General features: G+C 42.4%; 1 protein-coding gene across 2 annotated transcripts; it reads left to right on the top strand.

Moving 5' to 3' along the window:
- Nucleotides 1-3,841: 3,841 nt before the first annotated feature.
- Nucleotides 3,842-6,742, top strand: LOC144712162 (Galactose oxidase/kelch repeat superfamily protein). Of its 2 annotated transcripts, XM_078586357.1 has the most exons (3): nucleotides 3,842-4,389; nucleotides 5,132-5,577; nucleotides 5,671-6,742. In XM_078586357.1, the coding sequence occupies exons 1-3, from the start codon at nucleotides 4,321-4,323 to the stop codon at nucleotides 6,383-6,385; spliced, it is 1,230 nt and encodes a 409-aa protein (XP_078442483.1). In that variant the 5' UTR covers nucleotides 3,842-4,320; the 3' UTR covers nucleotides 6,386-6,742. The 2 variants fall into 2 exon arrangements, with proteins under 2 accessions (XP_078442483.1, XP_078442482.1); XM_078586356.1 differs by having other exon boundaries at nucleotides 3,856-4,389; nucleotides 5,132-6,742.
- The last annotated feature ends 10,868 nt before the right edge of the window (nucleotides 6,743-17,610 follow it).

Below are 17,610 nucleotides of genomic sequence, written 5' to 3'. Positions count from 1 at the left end.
TCAAATAAAATTTGATTTAATTTGCCTAAATTAAAGAAAATTTGTAATTATGTAAACTCACTCAGATATATGTATAGTTCGAGTGAGGTTGTCTCCATAGGTACTGGCCTTTAAAGATGGATCTATAATTGAGTCAGGGTTAGGGAAGATAAGATGAATAATTAAGCTATCAGAGGAAGTAAGTATAAAATAATATCTGGGATGAAGTAATACTAATGATATGATGGTGATAAGGTGGATGATAAGTAGTGAGGGGAAGAAAGTAATTTGAGGAAGAGAGAATTTAAGATGATATGTGAGGGTAAATAATAGTCACTAGAGTAAGAAAGAATTAGAAAAGGGAGAGGTACTATGGTTATACGATAATAGATTTATATTATTAATAGGGTTCATATATGTTATAGATATTAGATAGTGAATAAGTGGAAGAATAATATTTATTTATAGTATTATAATAAAATGATATGACAACATTTACATATTTGTTCGCATAAAATTATGTTATATATATGTGTTATCATTCCTGAAATGATTAAATACATTTTTATAAGGATGTTTTGAATTTTGTGATTTTTTAGGGATTCTTATGAAAAAATATTATGAAAGAAAATGATTTCTCCTGAATTTTTTGACATTCTATTTATAAACATATGAATATAATAAAGACACAATTGGGATACAGTCAATTCATTTTATATTATATAATGCACAATTTTATCCACATTATCTTTTGGATGTCCATTACCAATCATGGAAAAACTAATGAGCATAATATCTTGTTCAGAAATACAATATTCAAATGCGTGTTAAAGGAATAAAATCTTTTCACATGAAAATTCTAATTGTACCATAATTACATCAATACATATAAGAAGAAAATAAGACTTCTTGAAATATAAACTTTTTTTACAGATCCTTGAACCAAAAATTATATCCTTCTATGTATTAACCAGAACTTATATAAGCCAAAACTTAAATAGTGTGCACCAATTAGTGGCTATTAAGTTCATATACTTGAAGGGAACTACCGATTATGAGTCATGATTTTTATCAGATTGTTCCCGTTCTGTCTTGCATATCATTGACCTACTTGGGATCATGACATGGATCTTCATTAATTCGTTTCTTTAAATTTTTATTTCAAGGTTGCACGTATCGTCTCCTTGACAAATGATCTAGGAATAACCTTATATCTAAGACATGCAAGTATAATTCACACGGGGTCCTCCAAAATATCTCCAACTTCTAATTGAATCACATGTTTCCATAATTAGGTCTTCTATCACATCAATACCATAATAATAATGATGATGCTTTGAATTTATTCAAGCATAATCAAAATATATTTACATGAAAATACATTATCTTTACATACAACAATATTTACATGAATTTTCTCAATTACTGGGAAAGTCCTAATTGTGGCTGACAACATGTGTAGATATCTAAGTACAGAAGTTATACATGCGCAGATATATGTATATATATGGAGAGAGAGAATGGAGAGAGTTATATTTATATAGATAAATATACAGAGATAGACAGAGAAAAGGGGAGGGAGGGAGAGAGATAGATAGAGATAGAGAGAGATGGAGAGGAGAGAGAGATAGACTCAGAAAGAGGGATGACGGAAGAGACAGATAAATAGATAGAGATATAAATCGAGGAGACAGAAAGAGAGAGGGAGGGAGAGAGATATAGGTAAGATAGAGAGAGGGGGGAGAGATAATGACTGTGAGTGAGGGATTGAGAGAGATACATAGAGGGAGAGAGAGATAAACTCAGAGAGGAAAGAGAGAAGGGGGAGAGAGAGATAGAATCAAAGATATATATAGACTCAAAAAGAGAGAGGTATAGACTCAGAGAGAGAGAGACTCAGTGAGACAGAGAGATAGTCTTGGAGAGATATATATTACTCAAAAAGAGATAGAGAGACTCACAGAGACAGAGAGATAGTCTTGGAGAGATATATATTTCTCAGGGAGAGAGAGAGACTCATAGAGAAAGAGAGATATAGGCTCAGAGAGAGAGACTCATTGAGAAAGAGAGATATAGACTCAGAGAGAGAGAGAGAAAGAGAGAGACTCATAGTGAAAGAGAGATATAGACTCAGAGATATATATATATAAACTCAGAGAGAGAGAGAGAGAGAGAGAGAGAGAGAGAGAGAGAGAGAGAGAGAGAGAGAGAGAGAGAGAGAGAGAGAGAGAGAGAGAGAGAGAGAGAGAGAGAGAGAGAGAGAGAGAGAGAGAGAGAGAGAGAGACTCATAGAGAAAGAGAGACAGAAAGAGAGGGAGGATATAGACTCTTAGACAGAGATAGACTCAGAGAGAGAGGTAGATTCAGAGTAAGAGATATACATATCCAGATTTATAATATATATATACACTCAGAGATATATATATATTCTGAGCGAGAGAGAGACTCAGACACAGAGAGAGATAAACTCAGAGAGAGAGAGAGGGGGAGATAGAGATAAAGACTCAGAGACAGAGAGATAAAAACTCAGAGAGAGAGGGAGGGGAGAGAGATAAAGACTGTGAATGAGTGATTGAGAGAGAGAACTAGAGAGGGAGCGAGAGAGAGAGAGATGGACTCAGAGAGGAAAGAGAATGGAGGGGAGAGAGAAAGATCCACTCCGATATATATATAGATATAGATATAGAGTCAGAAAGAGAAAGGTATAGGCTGAGCGAGAGAGAGGCTCAGAGACAGAGAGATAGCCTCAGAGAGAGAGATAGACTCAGAGAGAGTGGCAGAGACTCAAAAAGAGAGAGAGAAATAGACTCAGAGAGACATAAATACATAGACTAAAAAAATAGAGAGATAAAAACTCAGAGAGAGAGAGATAGAATCATACAGAGAGATGTAGGCTCAGAGGGAGAGCGACTCATAGTCATAGAGAAAGAGATATATAGACTGAGAGAGAAAAAGAGACTGAAAGAGAGGGAGGATGTAGACTCATAGAGAGAGATACACCGAGAGAGAGAGGGGGATAGATGGACTGAGAGAGAGATAGACTTAGAGTGAGATATATATATCTAGAGAGAGATAGACTCGCAGAGATATATATATATATATATATAGACTCAGAGAGAGAGAGAGGGATATAAACTGAGAGAGAGACTCAGAGAAATAGATTGATAGAGAGAGATATAAACTCAAAGAGAGAGAGAGACTCAGAAAGAGAGCGATGAACCCAAGGAGAGAGAGACACAGAGAGGCAGAGAGATAAACCCAAAGAGAGAGAGAGACTCAGAGAGAGAGAGATAAACCCAAAGAGAGTGACTCAGAGAGAGAGAAAGGGATAAACCCAAAGAGAGAGAGAGACTCAGAGAGAGAGAGATAAACCCAAAGAGAGTGACTCAGAGAGAGAGAAAGGGATAAACCCAAAGAGAGAGAGAGACTCAGAGAGCGAGAGAGATAAACCCAAAGAGAGAGAGACTCAGAGAGAGAGAGAGATAAACCCAAAGAGAGAGAGAGAGATAAACCCAAAGAGAGAGAGAGATAAACCCAAAGAGAGAGAGACTCAGAGAGAGAGAGAGAGATAAACCCAAAGAGAGAGAGAGAGAGAGAGATAAACCCAAAGAGAGAGAGAGAGAGAGATAAACCCAAAGAGAGAGAGAGTCAGAGAGAGAGAGAGAAACCCAAAGAGAGAGAGACTCAGAGAGAGAGAGAGAAACCCAAAGAGAGAGAGACTCAGAGATAAACCCAAAGAGAGAGAGAGACTCAGAGAGAGAGAGATAAACCCAAAAAGAGAGAGACTCAGAGAGAGAGATAAACCCAAAAAGAGAGAGACTCGGAGAGAGAGAGAGAGAGAGAGAGGTCAAAGAATGATGTTGAACATCTGCTGCCTCTCGACAGCGATATCATGTTCTTTCCGCCCAGCAGCAGTTCCCCCCCTTCTTTTCACGGCCGGTTACTTCATCAAATGAAATGTACTTCCACTTGGGCAGCAAAGAAACAACTGTTCCTTGTTTTACTCTTCTCCTCCGGGTCCCAGGAAGGCCCGGCCATTGCTCCCCGCGAGATTTCCTGTTAACTTCTTGCGTTTTTCTTTATTCCTCCGACTAGACCCCATCCAAAAAAGTGAAATTTCCCATCTGGGTCGTCGAATCTGATCGAAAATAAGGCGATTGGCGTAATGGGTTCAGCCCTAATGGAGTTCTTCTGGTTCCTATCCCACTCTGTATCCTCGACGAGTCATTCTCGGGAAGAAAGAAGGGGGGCAGAAATCATCCATGCGGTTCTTTGAAAAGGCAATTTTTTTCTCTGATTCTTCCTTTCAATCCTTCGTTTTTAATCGAGAGATTGAAGAGTATGGAGACGATTTCTGAGGCTCGAGCTCGCGGAATGCAACGGCAAGGGCGTCAACTTCAGGCTCCGCTGGTGAGCTACTTACTTCTTGATCTTTCTTATCTTGCTTCTTCCACTTTCTCCATCTCTCAATCCTCGACTGGGGTGGAAGATCGGCATTCAGATCTGAGATCCAGCCAGGACTCTTGTTCGTTGCTACTTTATCTTTACTTATCCTTATTCGGTGAAACTTGAAACTCTGCTTTGAAATGTCAGTTCCACTTTTCTCCCTCAATCCTCATTATTTTCACTAATTCTCATCGTTGCAGCGTTGGGGAAGTCTCTCTTGGTTTATTTCGGGCATCGAGAGAATTTTCTTAAAACTGCGTTTGAGAGAAACTTCCCTGATTCATGATTTGATGTCTATTTGTTTCTAGTCTTAGACATAGGAGCGAAAGACAGATTATGCTGCTCATTATAAATCTAACTTGTGTTGCCTGTGAAATCATGTTATGGTCATACTTCGTTGTTTCAACTTCTATTTTTTGTGTTCTTGCAACCCAGAATGCTGATTAGTTTCACGCATTCGAGTTAGACTTTTGCTTGAACTCTCTCAATTTAGGTTTTTTCTCTTGTTTAAAATAGTTTCAGGAACCTAATCTTTTCTTGTAAAAAAGTCTGGACCTAATTTATCCTTTTCTGATTCGTTGGGGGTGCCTGTCTTCCGGCAATCATGCTTTCTAAAACATGTTAGTCAAACTTAAGTTTCTATTATGTCATTCTTCTGCAACCTCAGCAAGAAAGTTAACTTTTTAATAAAAAACTTAAATTGCAGGTTGACTCTGCGTCATGCGGCTGTCGTGTTGAGGCAGGCCTGAGGACCATGGTTGGAGCCGGCAAGTTTGTCCCTGGGGCCAAGCTCTGCCTCCAATCAGAGATAAAGCCACCTGGCCCAAAGTCAAAGACCTCTCGTCGTGACCGGAGACCGCCGTCACCATTGCTGCCTGGCCTCCCTGATGACCTTGCTGTTGTTTGCATGGCCCGCGTCCCTCGTGCCGACCATAGAAATCTCCGGCTGGTCTGCCGGCGTTGGTATCGCCTCCTCGCCGGTAACTTCTTCTTCTCGTTGCGCAAGAGACTGGGCTTTGCAGAAGAATGGCTCTACGTGATCAAACGCGACAAGGATGGGAAGATCTCTTGGACCGCCTTTGACCCCACTTACCAGCTTTGGCTGCCTCTTCCACCCCTTCCTGCAGAGTACTCTGACGCCGTCGGCTTCGGGTGTGCAGTGCTCAACGGATTCAACCTCTACTTGTTTGGGGGGAAAGACCCACTTAGAGGATCCATGAAACGAGTTGTCTTCTTCAATGCCAGGACCAACAGGTGGCATCGAGCGCCGGATATGCTTCGGAGGCGGCACTGCTTTGGCGCCTGCTCTGTCGGTGATCGGCTCTTCGTGGCTGGAGGCCACTGTGAAGGGCTGCAGCGGAGTCTACGATCAGCCGAGGTATTCGACCCCGTCAAGAACAGATGGGGCGCCGTCGCCGACATGGCGGTGTCGATGGTGCCTTTGATTGGAGTCACCCATGGCGGGAACTGGTTCATCAAGGGGCTGAGTTTCCATCGCCAGGTGGTCAGCGGGGTCTTCTCTCCGGCAGCAAACCAATGGCTGGAGGCGAGCGAGGGGATGGTGGCAGGGTGGCGGAATCCGAGCGTTTCCTTCAATGGGCAGCTCTATGCTGTAGACTGCAAGGATGGATGCAAGCTCAGATGCTATGTAGAGGAGTCGGACTCGTGGGTGCGGTTCGCAGATAGTAAGGCTCATCTCGGGAGCTCAAGAGCATTGGAGGCTGCAGCATTGGTACAGCTTAAGGGTAAGTTATGCATCGTCCGCAACAATATGAGCATCACCATGGTGGACATGGATAGGGCTGGGAGGAATTTGGCCACAGAGGACAGTGATAGAATCTGGGAGACAGTGGCTGGGAAGGGTCAATTGAGGACCTTTGTTACTAATCTCTTATCCAGTATTGCAGGCCGTAGCACCTCAAGAAGTCATATAGTACACTGCCAGGTCCTTCAGGCTTGAGCTCCATTTTGAGTTTCTTCCTGTGAGTTGAAATTTTCAGGCTAGTACTCAATTTTCTGGCATGCAATTGTTGTATGTATGAGTCCATGAACGAACCGGTAATTGGGGGGCCGTGGTGAAACAGATGTTCAGTCTGTCATTGATGGGGGAGAATAAAATTTTGGTGTTGGGGATTGTTGGCAAGATTGTTCAGTCCAATGGATCTGTAGACATCATTCATATTCTCCATGGAAAAAGGTCTTGCTGGCCTTGACTTCTTTTGTCAGCATACAGACGTCTTTTTTTTAAGTTTTCAGTAAAATTTTACCTCCTTTTAGTGGATGCCAAATATTTGAGTGGCTACTTTTAATTTGCCAAGATTGTTCAGTCCAATGTCTCCTGCGTCCCCAAATGCCTTTCTTTAGAGCTCAAGCGTGTTATCTCAAAAAATGAGAACAAATCCAAAAGTTTTGGAGGTCACAATGGAGGGATTCTATTGGAACCTTAAGACAACTGGATCGGCTTCCCGCAGAGATCATTCTTTTTATTCTACTAAAACAGATGCTTTGTTTCACACAAAGTGTTTGGTTATGAGCTCAGATTTTGTAGTTAAACCATTTGGATTATTTGGTCTTCCTTGCTCAGACGAAATAAAAAGGACAAAAAGGATCCAAGAAGATGACAAATAGGAAAGAGGGAATGTGCAATTCTCCTAAGTTTGATGTCTGAGAGGAGAACAAAAAGTGAGTACAACTTGTAACTTGCAAATCAATAAACTTTCTTCTCCAGTGCTTTAGCTAAATCCCTTTTGCCAAGCAAATACCCATATCAACATTCATTTATTGGCTTTCCCCTTTACATTATCAACAATCTTCACAACATTTGGATATGCTTCTTTGAAGAGCTGACTCTGAATTCACTCCCAAGAGCCTAAAAACTAACTCTCACTTGAAGAAAATATATATTTGGTACATCTTTCTCATGTTAGTCCTAGAAGAAAGAAATCATGTTTAATACAGATTTCTCAAGCATGCGATGGCAGTTAATGTTCACTTTCAACGAAAAAAAAATATAATTAGGCCAGATTTCTCAAGGAAAATTATTGGACAGATAGTTTCCAAAACCTTGGCGGTTGACTTCTCCCAAGGATATAGAAAACTGCAGTTTCACATGTCAACACTATAGAGAGTGTAGATCAAGTTAGGATGTGCTCAATACTAGGATAACATTTGGCCCCTTGTAAAATGGGGTCCTTATTGGGCCCCTTGTTGGACCCTTTGTAAGGGGCCCATCATGGCCCTATATAAGGCCATGATGGCCCCACGTTCTCTTTTCAGATCTGGATTTCATTTGTTGGCAGTTACCATCGCTGTCCAGGTCTCACCTTGAGGAAGAAGAAGAAAGGAGAAAGAGAAGAGGAAAGGGAAGTGGAATGTGGGAACCAAAGGGAACAATCCCACTTGATCGCAGAGCCTGGCATCTTCCTCCAGAACTCCGCTCAGCCTTTAGAGAACCTTCGATGTCGCCGAGCTGACTATCGCATAACATGGACCTGCCTCACAGCCTCCGGACATCCAGCGATCCATCCCGACGTCGCCTTATTCCCCATGTAGCCTCCAAGGATGCCATTCGTCACACCTAGTCGCCGCGCCGCACGCGCGTGACTAACCAGGACAGCTGAGCATCACGATCTGCTGGTCGTGTTGCATCCCGTGGTGTTCAACGTACTGCGCGGCGAGCCACGGTCAGCTGCACGTGAAGTTACCACTGGACCGGCTGCACTATCGAGGAAGTGCATGCGGCGTTGATTGACCCCGTGCGGCAACGAACCCGCGACAAGAGTCGACTGCACTCGCTGTGACGTTGAGTGGCCAACACCGCGCCACCCAACAGTGCATGATAGAGCTGTCGACTGTACGCGATTCAGCGTCGATCTCTTCGCCGCATCCGGTCGCCACATCCCTAAGTTGATCGGTTGCGACGTCGTGCCTCCAACATTGCTGCTCAGTCGCACTGCCAACTCTCAGCATTCACGGAGCTAGTCGCCACCCGCCACTCCAGTCGTGCAGCTGCACCACGACCGCTGTGTGGCTACATCATTCTGCCACCGAGTCGCAGTCTGCAATGCCGTGGCCTGACGCCCTGATCCTAGACAGCGCCATCTGCCACAACTGTCAACGCCATTGCTGAGTTCGCACGCCGATCCCGAAGCCGAGACGCTAAGCCATGCCGCCAGATTGTGCGGTCGCGCTCGCTGTAGCTGCGTCGCTCTTGCTGTTGGGCTGCACCACCGCACTGCTTCATGGTGCGCCGTTGTGGCGCAGTCAGCCTCATTATCTCTCTCCTCATCTCCGACCTCCAACACTCTTCCGCAATTATCGCTCCAGTGTCGTACCTCTGTCGCCTGACGAGCTATGCCTGAGTCCTCCCAGACACCTCTCATCCGTTCCAGCTCGCATTGGTCCGTGCATTGACGAAGACATGGACGACGAACGTCGCTCCGACGAGGTATGTCGTTCCCCTTGCTCATCAGTTTAATTACGTCTTTCAGTATATTTTTGAGTGTACTCCACCGCGCTCGGGTTAGTTTGAGTGAGAGAGAATTATTTTCGAGAAAACTACTTGCGAGTGTCTTCCTACGTATGGGTCGAGCCCGTCCGTTGTGTGCCAGCCCCTACGAAAATATTCCGTTTGGCACCGTATCGCCGTCGTCGCTCCGACGAGGCTCAAGAGGTCACCGTCACCATCACCGGTCGCCCATTTCAGAGCTCGGAGTTTTAGCAAATCCCACGAGTCGGGTCCTGCACGTACATCCACCTAGGTTCATTCGCATCATGTAGTTACATTCATTTAGTGATTTTACCCGTCGGGCGTCGCCTTCGACGACGTCCGACATCACCATCAGGTCATCAAAAGAAGATTGACTCCTAAGAGGCATGATTAGTAACTTCAATCATGTATAATCCTACAAAAAATTATAATAAACATATCCAATGATATTGTGAGCTTGAGAGAGTGGGAGGAAATTTGGAGAAAGAATGATCGTGAACAAAATAGGCAATAATAATTCTTATAACCTCCACACTTCTTTAGAAGAGAAATTACATTGGCTTTTATAGCCTCTTAAACAAAGAGAGATGACCGTTGGTGTCCAACGGTCATCTCGTGACCGTGGGAGTCCAACGGTCACGTTATACATGGGTTTATCAGTAGACACTTATGGCCCTAATAGGCCTGTGGAACTAACACCCCCCCCTCAAGTTGGGTATAGATGTTGAACATGCCCAACTTGGACACCAACGTTTGGAAATGAGGACCAGGGAGGCCCTTGGTGAAGACGTCAGCAACTTGCTCTAGAGTGGGTATGTAGTGGGGAACAATAAACCCATCAATGCTTTGCTTAATGTAGTGTCGTGCGACTTGGGCATGCTTGGTCCGTTCATGTTGGACTGGATTCTTGGCCATGGCAATGGCCGATTTACTGTCAGAATAAAGATGGATCCCCGTCCCGGGAAATAGATGTAAGTCTTGTAAAAGGTCTTTGAGCCACATGCCCTCACAAACACCCTTCTTCAAGGCACGAAGTTCAGCCTCAGCACTTGAGAGGGAGACTTCTTTCTGCTTCTTACTGCGCCATGTAACCAGATTACCCCCAATAAAGCTGCAATAACACAATGTGGACCGACTGTCCTCAAATGAGCCAGCATAGTCAGAATCGGTGTAGAGAACGACACTAGGTTCTCCTCCTTTTCGAAACAGTAGGCCTTGCCCAATAGAGCCTTTAAGATAAGCAAGAATTCCATCTGCTGCTCCTTGGTGTGACTCCTGGGGGTCACCCATAAACTGACTCAGTGAATTAACAGCAAAGGCGATATCTGGACGAGTATGGTTGAGGTATAACAATCTTCCAATAAGTCTCTGAAAAGACGTCTTGTTCACTGGGGCATCTTTGTCATGCTGTTCAGCTTTTAACTTAACATTGATGTCGACAGGAGTAGCAGCTGGACGACAATCCAACTTACCTGTTTCCCGCAATAGATCCAGGATGTATTTATGTTGTGACAATATAATCCCCGTCTTGGAATAGGCCACCTCAATTCCCAAGAAGTAGGTAAGGAGGCCGAGTGCTTTAATATCAAATGAGTTAGTGAGATATGCTTCAAGACTCTGGATTTCATCCACATCATTTCCCGTAATTATAATGTTGTCGACGTATACAATAAGAATGGCTACCTTCCCTTGTGAACTATGCTTGATAAATAAAGTATGGTCTCCTTCACTCTGAAACAATCCGGCAGAAAGCATGGTTTTGGAGAATTATCCAAACCAGGCACGAGGGGACTGCTTGAGACCATATAAGGACTTCTTTAGATGACATACATCGGCCAAATTTTTACTTAGAGAATACCCAGGAGGTGGTGACATATACACCTCTTCTTCCAACTCTCCATGTAAGAACGCATTCTTGACATCATATTGTTACAACTTCCAATCAAATAAAGCTGCTAAAGCAATTAAGACTCGAATTGTATTTAACTTGGTAACAGGGGCAAAGGTTTCATGATAATCAATACCGTATGACTGAGTATACCCTCGAGCAACTAGGCGAGCCTTATATCTTGCAATTGAGCCATCGGAATGATATTTAATAGTAAAAACCCATCGGCTGCCGACCAGCTTTTTTTCGGCTGGGAGAGGACCCATTTCCCATGTACCATTTCTCTCAAGCGCTTCCATTTCCTCATCCATAGCCACTTCCATTCAATGGACGACATGGCTTCTTTGACTGATTTAGGAACCGATATAGTCATAAGTGCTTGAATTATCTTATTATACTCAGGAGAGATCTGAGTATATGAAACATAGTTGCCAACTGGATACTGCTTTGTCTGTGTGCATGCCTAAACACCCTTGCTAACGGCGATAGACCAGCCACTATTGCTGGGAGTATCCTCATAAATTGTTTCTTCAGTTCTTGGAATGCTATTTGAGACATCTGGCTGTTCCTCCTGAATAGGACCGAAGAGCTGATCTGCAATATGCTGTTGACCCATGTTAGATGATACATGGGTTTCCTGACTCCCATTGTCGCCAGGCTCCTGAACCGCTGAATCAAGATTTCCATCCAGCCTGCTCTCAGAATCATAAAACATCCTTGCCTCATCAAAAGAAGTATCTGCTGTAATGTAGAGTCGCTTTGAGCTGGGATGATAACATCGGTATCCCTTTTGAGTAGACGAATAACCCAGGAACAAACACTTTAGAGCCCTGGGATCCAACTTTCCTGCATGGTGAGCATGTACATATACAATACAACCAAATATCTTGGCTGGCAGATTAGTCCTTAGATATAAATGAGGAAATTCAGAAGACATAAGATCAATAGGGGCAGAAAAATTCAATGTTCTAGATGCAGTGCGATTTATAAGATGTGTGGCTGTGGCGACTGCTTCACTCCAGTATTGTTTGGGACAGTTTCCTTGAAAATAGGAGGGCTCTGGCTGCAGACATGATATGGCCAATTTTCCTCTCAGTGAGACCATTCTGTTGAGGGGTGTTCACACACGAGGACTGATGCACAATTCCCTTATCTCCTAGATACGTTTTTACTTCTCCGGAGAAATATTCTTTAGCATTATCGGTCCTCAGCATTCTGACCTTTTTTCCAAACTGAGTACTAATCATCTCGCAAAAAAGAGTAATGATTGATGGGACCTCAGATTTGGATTTCAGTAGATATACCCACGTATATCTAGTGAAATCATCCACAAACAGAATAAACCACCTGTGCTGGAAGAGACCAGTGGTGGAACAAGGCCCCCATACATCACTATGAACACATTCGAATGCAGCGGAAGATCGATGATTTGAGGCAGGAAAAACGGCTCTTTTGTGTTTAGCAAATTGGCAAGACTCACAAATCAGATTGTCAACAAAAATCCCCTTAAACAACTTGGGGTACACATGTTTCAAAAGAGAAAATGAAGGATGTCCTAGTCTCCGATGGAGGAGGATGACCCGTTCTTCACTCTTGGTGTTGTAGACCACCTTTTGGCTATCATCCTTCTCTAGGTCATCTAGTAGAAGAAGCCTCCTTTCCTGTCTAACAGACGAAATCTTCTTCCCGGTGTCCTTTATGCACAAAAAATAGGAATCGGAGTCAAGGGTAGATCTCCAACCAGTATCAACAACTAACTGTGTTAGGGAAAGTAAGTTTGCTTTTAACTCAGGTACGTGTAAAACATCCTTTAGTAATACTCCTTTGATAAAAATGGTCCCTTTTCCTTCAACTTTTATAATCCCACCATTAGCAGTGAAAACCTTATGATCACTGGAAACTAAGTCGTATGATTTGAAGAGGGATCTTTGGGGTGACATGTGATCTGTCGCCCTTGAATCCAAAATCCAAGATGATGTTATAGGACTAATATTATTGTAAGTAGTGAAGGCAAAGTGCTCACCTGATCTGGCCAATGATGTTGAGCTTATCTTCTGTAGAATTTTATTCATCTCAGATTGAATGAGCTTTTGAATTTCGCCTCCATCATTGTTCTTCTTGGTGGAGGGATCTCCCCCTTCACTTGCAATATGGGCCTTTTTCTGGTCTCTGGGCACCCAGAGACCTTTTCGGATCTGCTCCTCCTTCCAGGCCAACTTCTTGCAATCCTTTTTCAAGTGGCCTTCCTTCCTGCAATAGCCACAAACGAGCGTTTCTGGTGGATTACCTTCATTTGGAGTTGCTTTAGGAGTCGGTGGAGGAGGTGCTGTAGAGCTTGAATTATTCCGTGGCTCACCCTTTTTAGCTAGGTGAGCTACAGAGGCAGGGGTAGTGGATTCTTCATCCTTAATTGTCAATTTTCTCCGACGTTATGCTCCTTGCAGTTCGGAGATGGCTTCTTCTAGTGTCGAAAATCTTTCTCGGTGTAACAGTTGACTCCGTAAATTCTCATATTCTGGATTTAAACCCATCAGAAAGGTGAGTGTTCTGAACTTTGCTTCTCGGAGATAGGATGGTGAATTCTTATCTCCGGTGGGCCGTAGAAGATCTAGTTCCCTCCAAATAGCCTTGAGCTTTGCTGAATATGAGGATATGGACATACTGCCTTGCTTCAGTGTCCTTTCCTGTTCCCGTAGGTCGAAAACGCGGAAGTCACTATGGGTCTCTACACAGGATTTATTTATCTCTTCCCACAGATCCCGAACACAGTCTATAAGAAGGTAGTCATCTCTTTGTTCTTCTTCCATATTTCTTATCATCCAGTTTACAATGAATGCCTCTTCCGACTCCCAAATATATAGTTTTCGATCATCTTCTGAAGGGGCATCCTCAGTTAGATGTTTGCCCAAATATGCAGCTTTAAGGGACCTTTGAGCGAGAGTCACCCATTTCTGCCCATTAATCCCGTTATACTTCATATCCAGATTGGGTAATATCAGCCTGTTCTGGATTATAGTGTCCGCCTCCTTAGTCGTAGATATTGAGGTCTCTAATTCCCTTTCTAGCATCTTGGATAACAAATTACCGGCCAAAGTAATTGATGATCACTGCTAGAAGAAGACACACGCGCCGAATGGATACGACATGCAGTCAAGAGAACCCGCCGAATGGATACGGCACCCAACTGGAAGAAATTTTCTGTTGGCCCACCAATAAGATCCTCTCGTCAAGAAGAGGGCTTCGCGAAATCGCAGAAATCGCGATCACAGAAGGCCGCTGAGGATAGTTCCATGGCCGTATTTGCAGGACGTCGAGGGTTCCACGGCCGTATTTGCAAGCGAGATTTCAGAGAGCCGCTGAGGATAGCTCCACGGCCAAAGTAGGAATGATTTCCGTCGAAAAAACAAAAAAAATGATCGAGCTACTGACCAGATTCGAGGTGATCTCCACCGAGGAGTAGTTCCCTCTAGAGGATCGGTTTTCGTAGAAGAAAAAACTTCGGGGATCAGACGGTTTCCACTGGAAGAGCTCCGAGTGATTTTTCCGCGGCCTTTAACTCCTTCGAAACAAAACTGTCTAGAATCTGCTCTGATACCATGTGAGCTTGAGAGAGTGGGAGGAAATTTGGAGAAAGAATGATCGTGAACAAAATAGGCAATACTAATTCTTATAACCTCCACACTTCTTTACAAGAGAAGTTACATTGGCTTTTATAGCCTCTTAAACAAAGAGAGATGACCGTTGGTGTCCAACGGTCATCTCGTGACCGTGGGAGTCCAACGGTCACTTTATACATGGGTTTATCAGTAGACACTTATGTGCCCAATAGGCCTGTGGAACTAACATATATAAATAATATACTGATTGTTTAAGTTCCAAGCCTAGCCACATAGGTACACATGATATATATACATTTTTTATTAGAATTCATTATAAGCATGTGATTGTGATTAAGCATATGTTGGTGAAAAATACCTTGATATACTTGGAGTTAAACTTGAAGGGTTATTCTTTGAGTGGAGGACAGATTTTTGAAGATAGTAATGTCTTCTCTTGACTTAACCTTCTCTAGGATGAAGCTCAGGTTAAGGAATATGTCCTCAATGATAGAGTCTTAGCTCTTTAAGCCATTGAATTGATGAAGCAATAAAGCTTTCATTTGCATATACAATGAAAAATAAGTGTGGTAGGGGAAATACTGAAACAAGGAATCAATTGTCACGCTAAATACTTGGCTAGTTACATGAGATGTCAACCAAAGGAAGTGTGCCACTTGCCAAAAAATATATGGTATTTTTTATTGAGTTTAAGACATTTAAATATCCACATTTTTGCTGGGTTGTACATGCCTTAATCTGGATAAATAAATCATAACGATATGCAGTGGAAGGCTTTTGTAAAATCGCATGACATCAATAAAATCATAAAACGAAGTACATGTGCACGGATCTCATCCATGATTTCTTCGAACCCAAAGCAAGACAAGTTGAGCTGCTCAAGTGTACAGCCTCTAGACGTATCCACGTGGTCCTCGGCATGTCGGATCTCCTCCTTCTCATTGACGATCCCAGTTCAATCTCCATTGTCATCGTTACATCATCCCGATCACATTAGGAGTGGAGAGGGGGTGTGGGGAGAAGGGAGAAGAAGGGGAATGCCCCTAAACAACTCTGACCTGGGTGAATTTTGTTCAGGGCCTTCCCCTATTTATACCAAGTGGGTATTTTTCATAAAACCCCCAAAAATTAAGTATATCTTCCTACGTTCAAAAGACCATTTGCATGTGACTCTCTAAGCCCATGTATTAGTCTAGTTAACGACTCCAATGGCCTAATAACCTTTATTGGCCTTCCAAATTAATTAACTATATGATCATATTGATTAATTAATGTTGGATCAATTTATCCAATTGATAGGTTGACTCTCCAACATGTGGGTTGCCAAACTACGCCTCATGCTCTAGAAGATACAAAGGAGTGTATATCGACTCACTCTTATAACTATTCGTCATCGATTATCGTGTACTTATAGTACCTCATCCACTTGATGCTCCTTGGACAACTTAGTGTATGGTCAACTATCAAACCCTAATCGGTCTCCAATGCATTCAAAAATCGTTGGAGAACTCTTCTCTGATATTTCATTGCCTTGGCTAAAGATTTCATTGTATCGTCTTCCTTGAGCTGTCACCTCTTATATCGTGGGTGGACGATTCCATCTTGACCACTCAATTGTCTTCGTGAACTTCTTGATGTACCCGAACTAAGACTATTTAGAATCCCATGATTAGGGATATGTAGGTCATAGTCAAAGTACAATTGTCTGTCCACAATATGGTGTGATCGTTCAGATAATGAATACAAAACTGGGCGGTTATATCTGAATACGAAATGTTTAGAAAAAATTGTAGAAAAAATTTGAATGTTATCAGATATTGATGCCAAATTGTAGAAAAAATTCTCGCCGTTATTCGTTTACGGCTCTGTTATCCATCTTCGTTCATCATAATAATAGTTTTTCAGTGTTTCATTTTTCGATATGATGCACAGATATTGGATAACAGAAATAATATTTATTATGGGCCAACAATGTTTTTTTTGTTTTGTTAGCCCAATACGTGCATCCAATTTGTTCTCTAGACTAGGGTTTCACTTTTGACTAAGACTAGGGATGTGATTTTGCTGGTGGAGCTGAAGCTAGTGAGTGGCGACGGAGCTGGTGGAAGAATTGTTGGTGGAGGAGTTGCTGGCGACAGAGCCAGATATGCTAGTGAAGAGTTTCTACTAGAAAAGCTGCTGCTGAAGATCTCCTGTTGAAGACAACTATTGGAGATGTTGAAGATGCCGGAGCCAGACACATACCTCGACAAGGGTTCTCCTTCGCTTCACGCACGTTCTCCACTCGACAAGGGTTCATCATGCATCGATCTATATGTATGTATATCTTTTTCATTATTCATAATGCTGCATTGCATGTTTCCGCACAAATTCAATACCAATGTTACCATCATGCATCGATCTATATCACCATAAGTCACCAATACTCGCCAGCCACGCCACCACTTCCTCATGAGCTGGTAAAGACTCTCGCGGTCTCTCAATCTTGAGCTATCACACTCTTGGTGTGATTTATATGCCGAGCATGTGATTTATGGTGCATCATCAAAAGTTACATAACTAGTTTATTAAATTAATGTTTCCATCGCACAACCGTTAAAGTTATATTCATCAGGCAAATTGTATCTATTGAACAATCTGTTTTGGCAAACACTTTTAACACTGACTTGTCATAACAAGGCGTTTACACCTTTTAACCTTTTAACCTTTTAACCTTCTCTCTCTCAATCTCTCACTTACCCATTCTCTCTTTCCTTCTCATTGCTCACTCTTTCCCTCTCTATCTTTCACTCTCTCATTCCTTCTCACTTTTCCCACTCTCATTCTCACTCTCTCTCATTGCTTCTCACTCTATCCTCTATTCATCTTGCACTTTCTCATTCTTTCCATTTTCATTCATTCACACTCTCTCCCTCTTAACTACGTGCCTATATATCGCATCATCTATTTGTCCATTAATTGACACATGTATCTATACAGTCCATACATGTTTATGTACAATTGACACCATCTATTTTTTGGTGTGATTGCACTATCATCGAATTCCAAATTCCAAGTCATATAAAAAACAACCATCATGTAATCATTGGAATTAGTAGAACATCTATGATATTTTGTAATATTATTTACGATGATGTTTAATTTTTTAAATATTATTTAGGGTCCCTTTTCTTTACTTAGTACATTACACA

Source organism: Wolffia australiana, chromosome 14, assembly GCF_029677425.1.
Source record: "Wolffia australiana isolate 7733 chromosome 14, ASM2967742v1".
NCBI classification, from domain to species: domain Eukaryota; kingdom Viridiplantae; phylum Streptophyta; class Magnoliopsida; order Alismatales; family Araceae; genus Wolffia; species Wolffia australiana.
Note: the sequence above shows the minus strand (reverse complement) of the source record. Positions and strands in the feature narration are given on the sequence as shown.

What these genes read in the sequence shown, in the direction of transcription:
- LOC144712162 (XM_078586356.1), top strand. Translation starts at nt 4,321, where the DNA reads ATGGAGACGATTTCTGAGGCTCGAGCTCGCGGAATGCAACGGCAAGGG. An exon ending in GTCAACTTCAGGCTCCGCTG is followed by an intron (nt 4,390 to 5,131) that starts GTGAGCTACTTA and finishes CTTAAATTGCAG; the next exon opens with GTTGACTCTGCGTCATGCGG.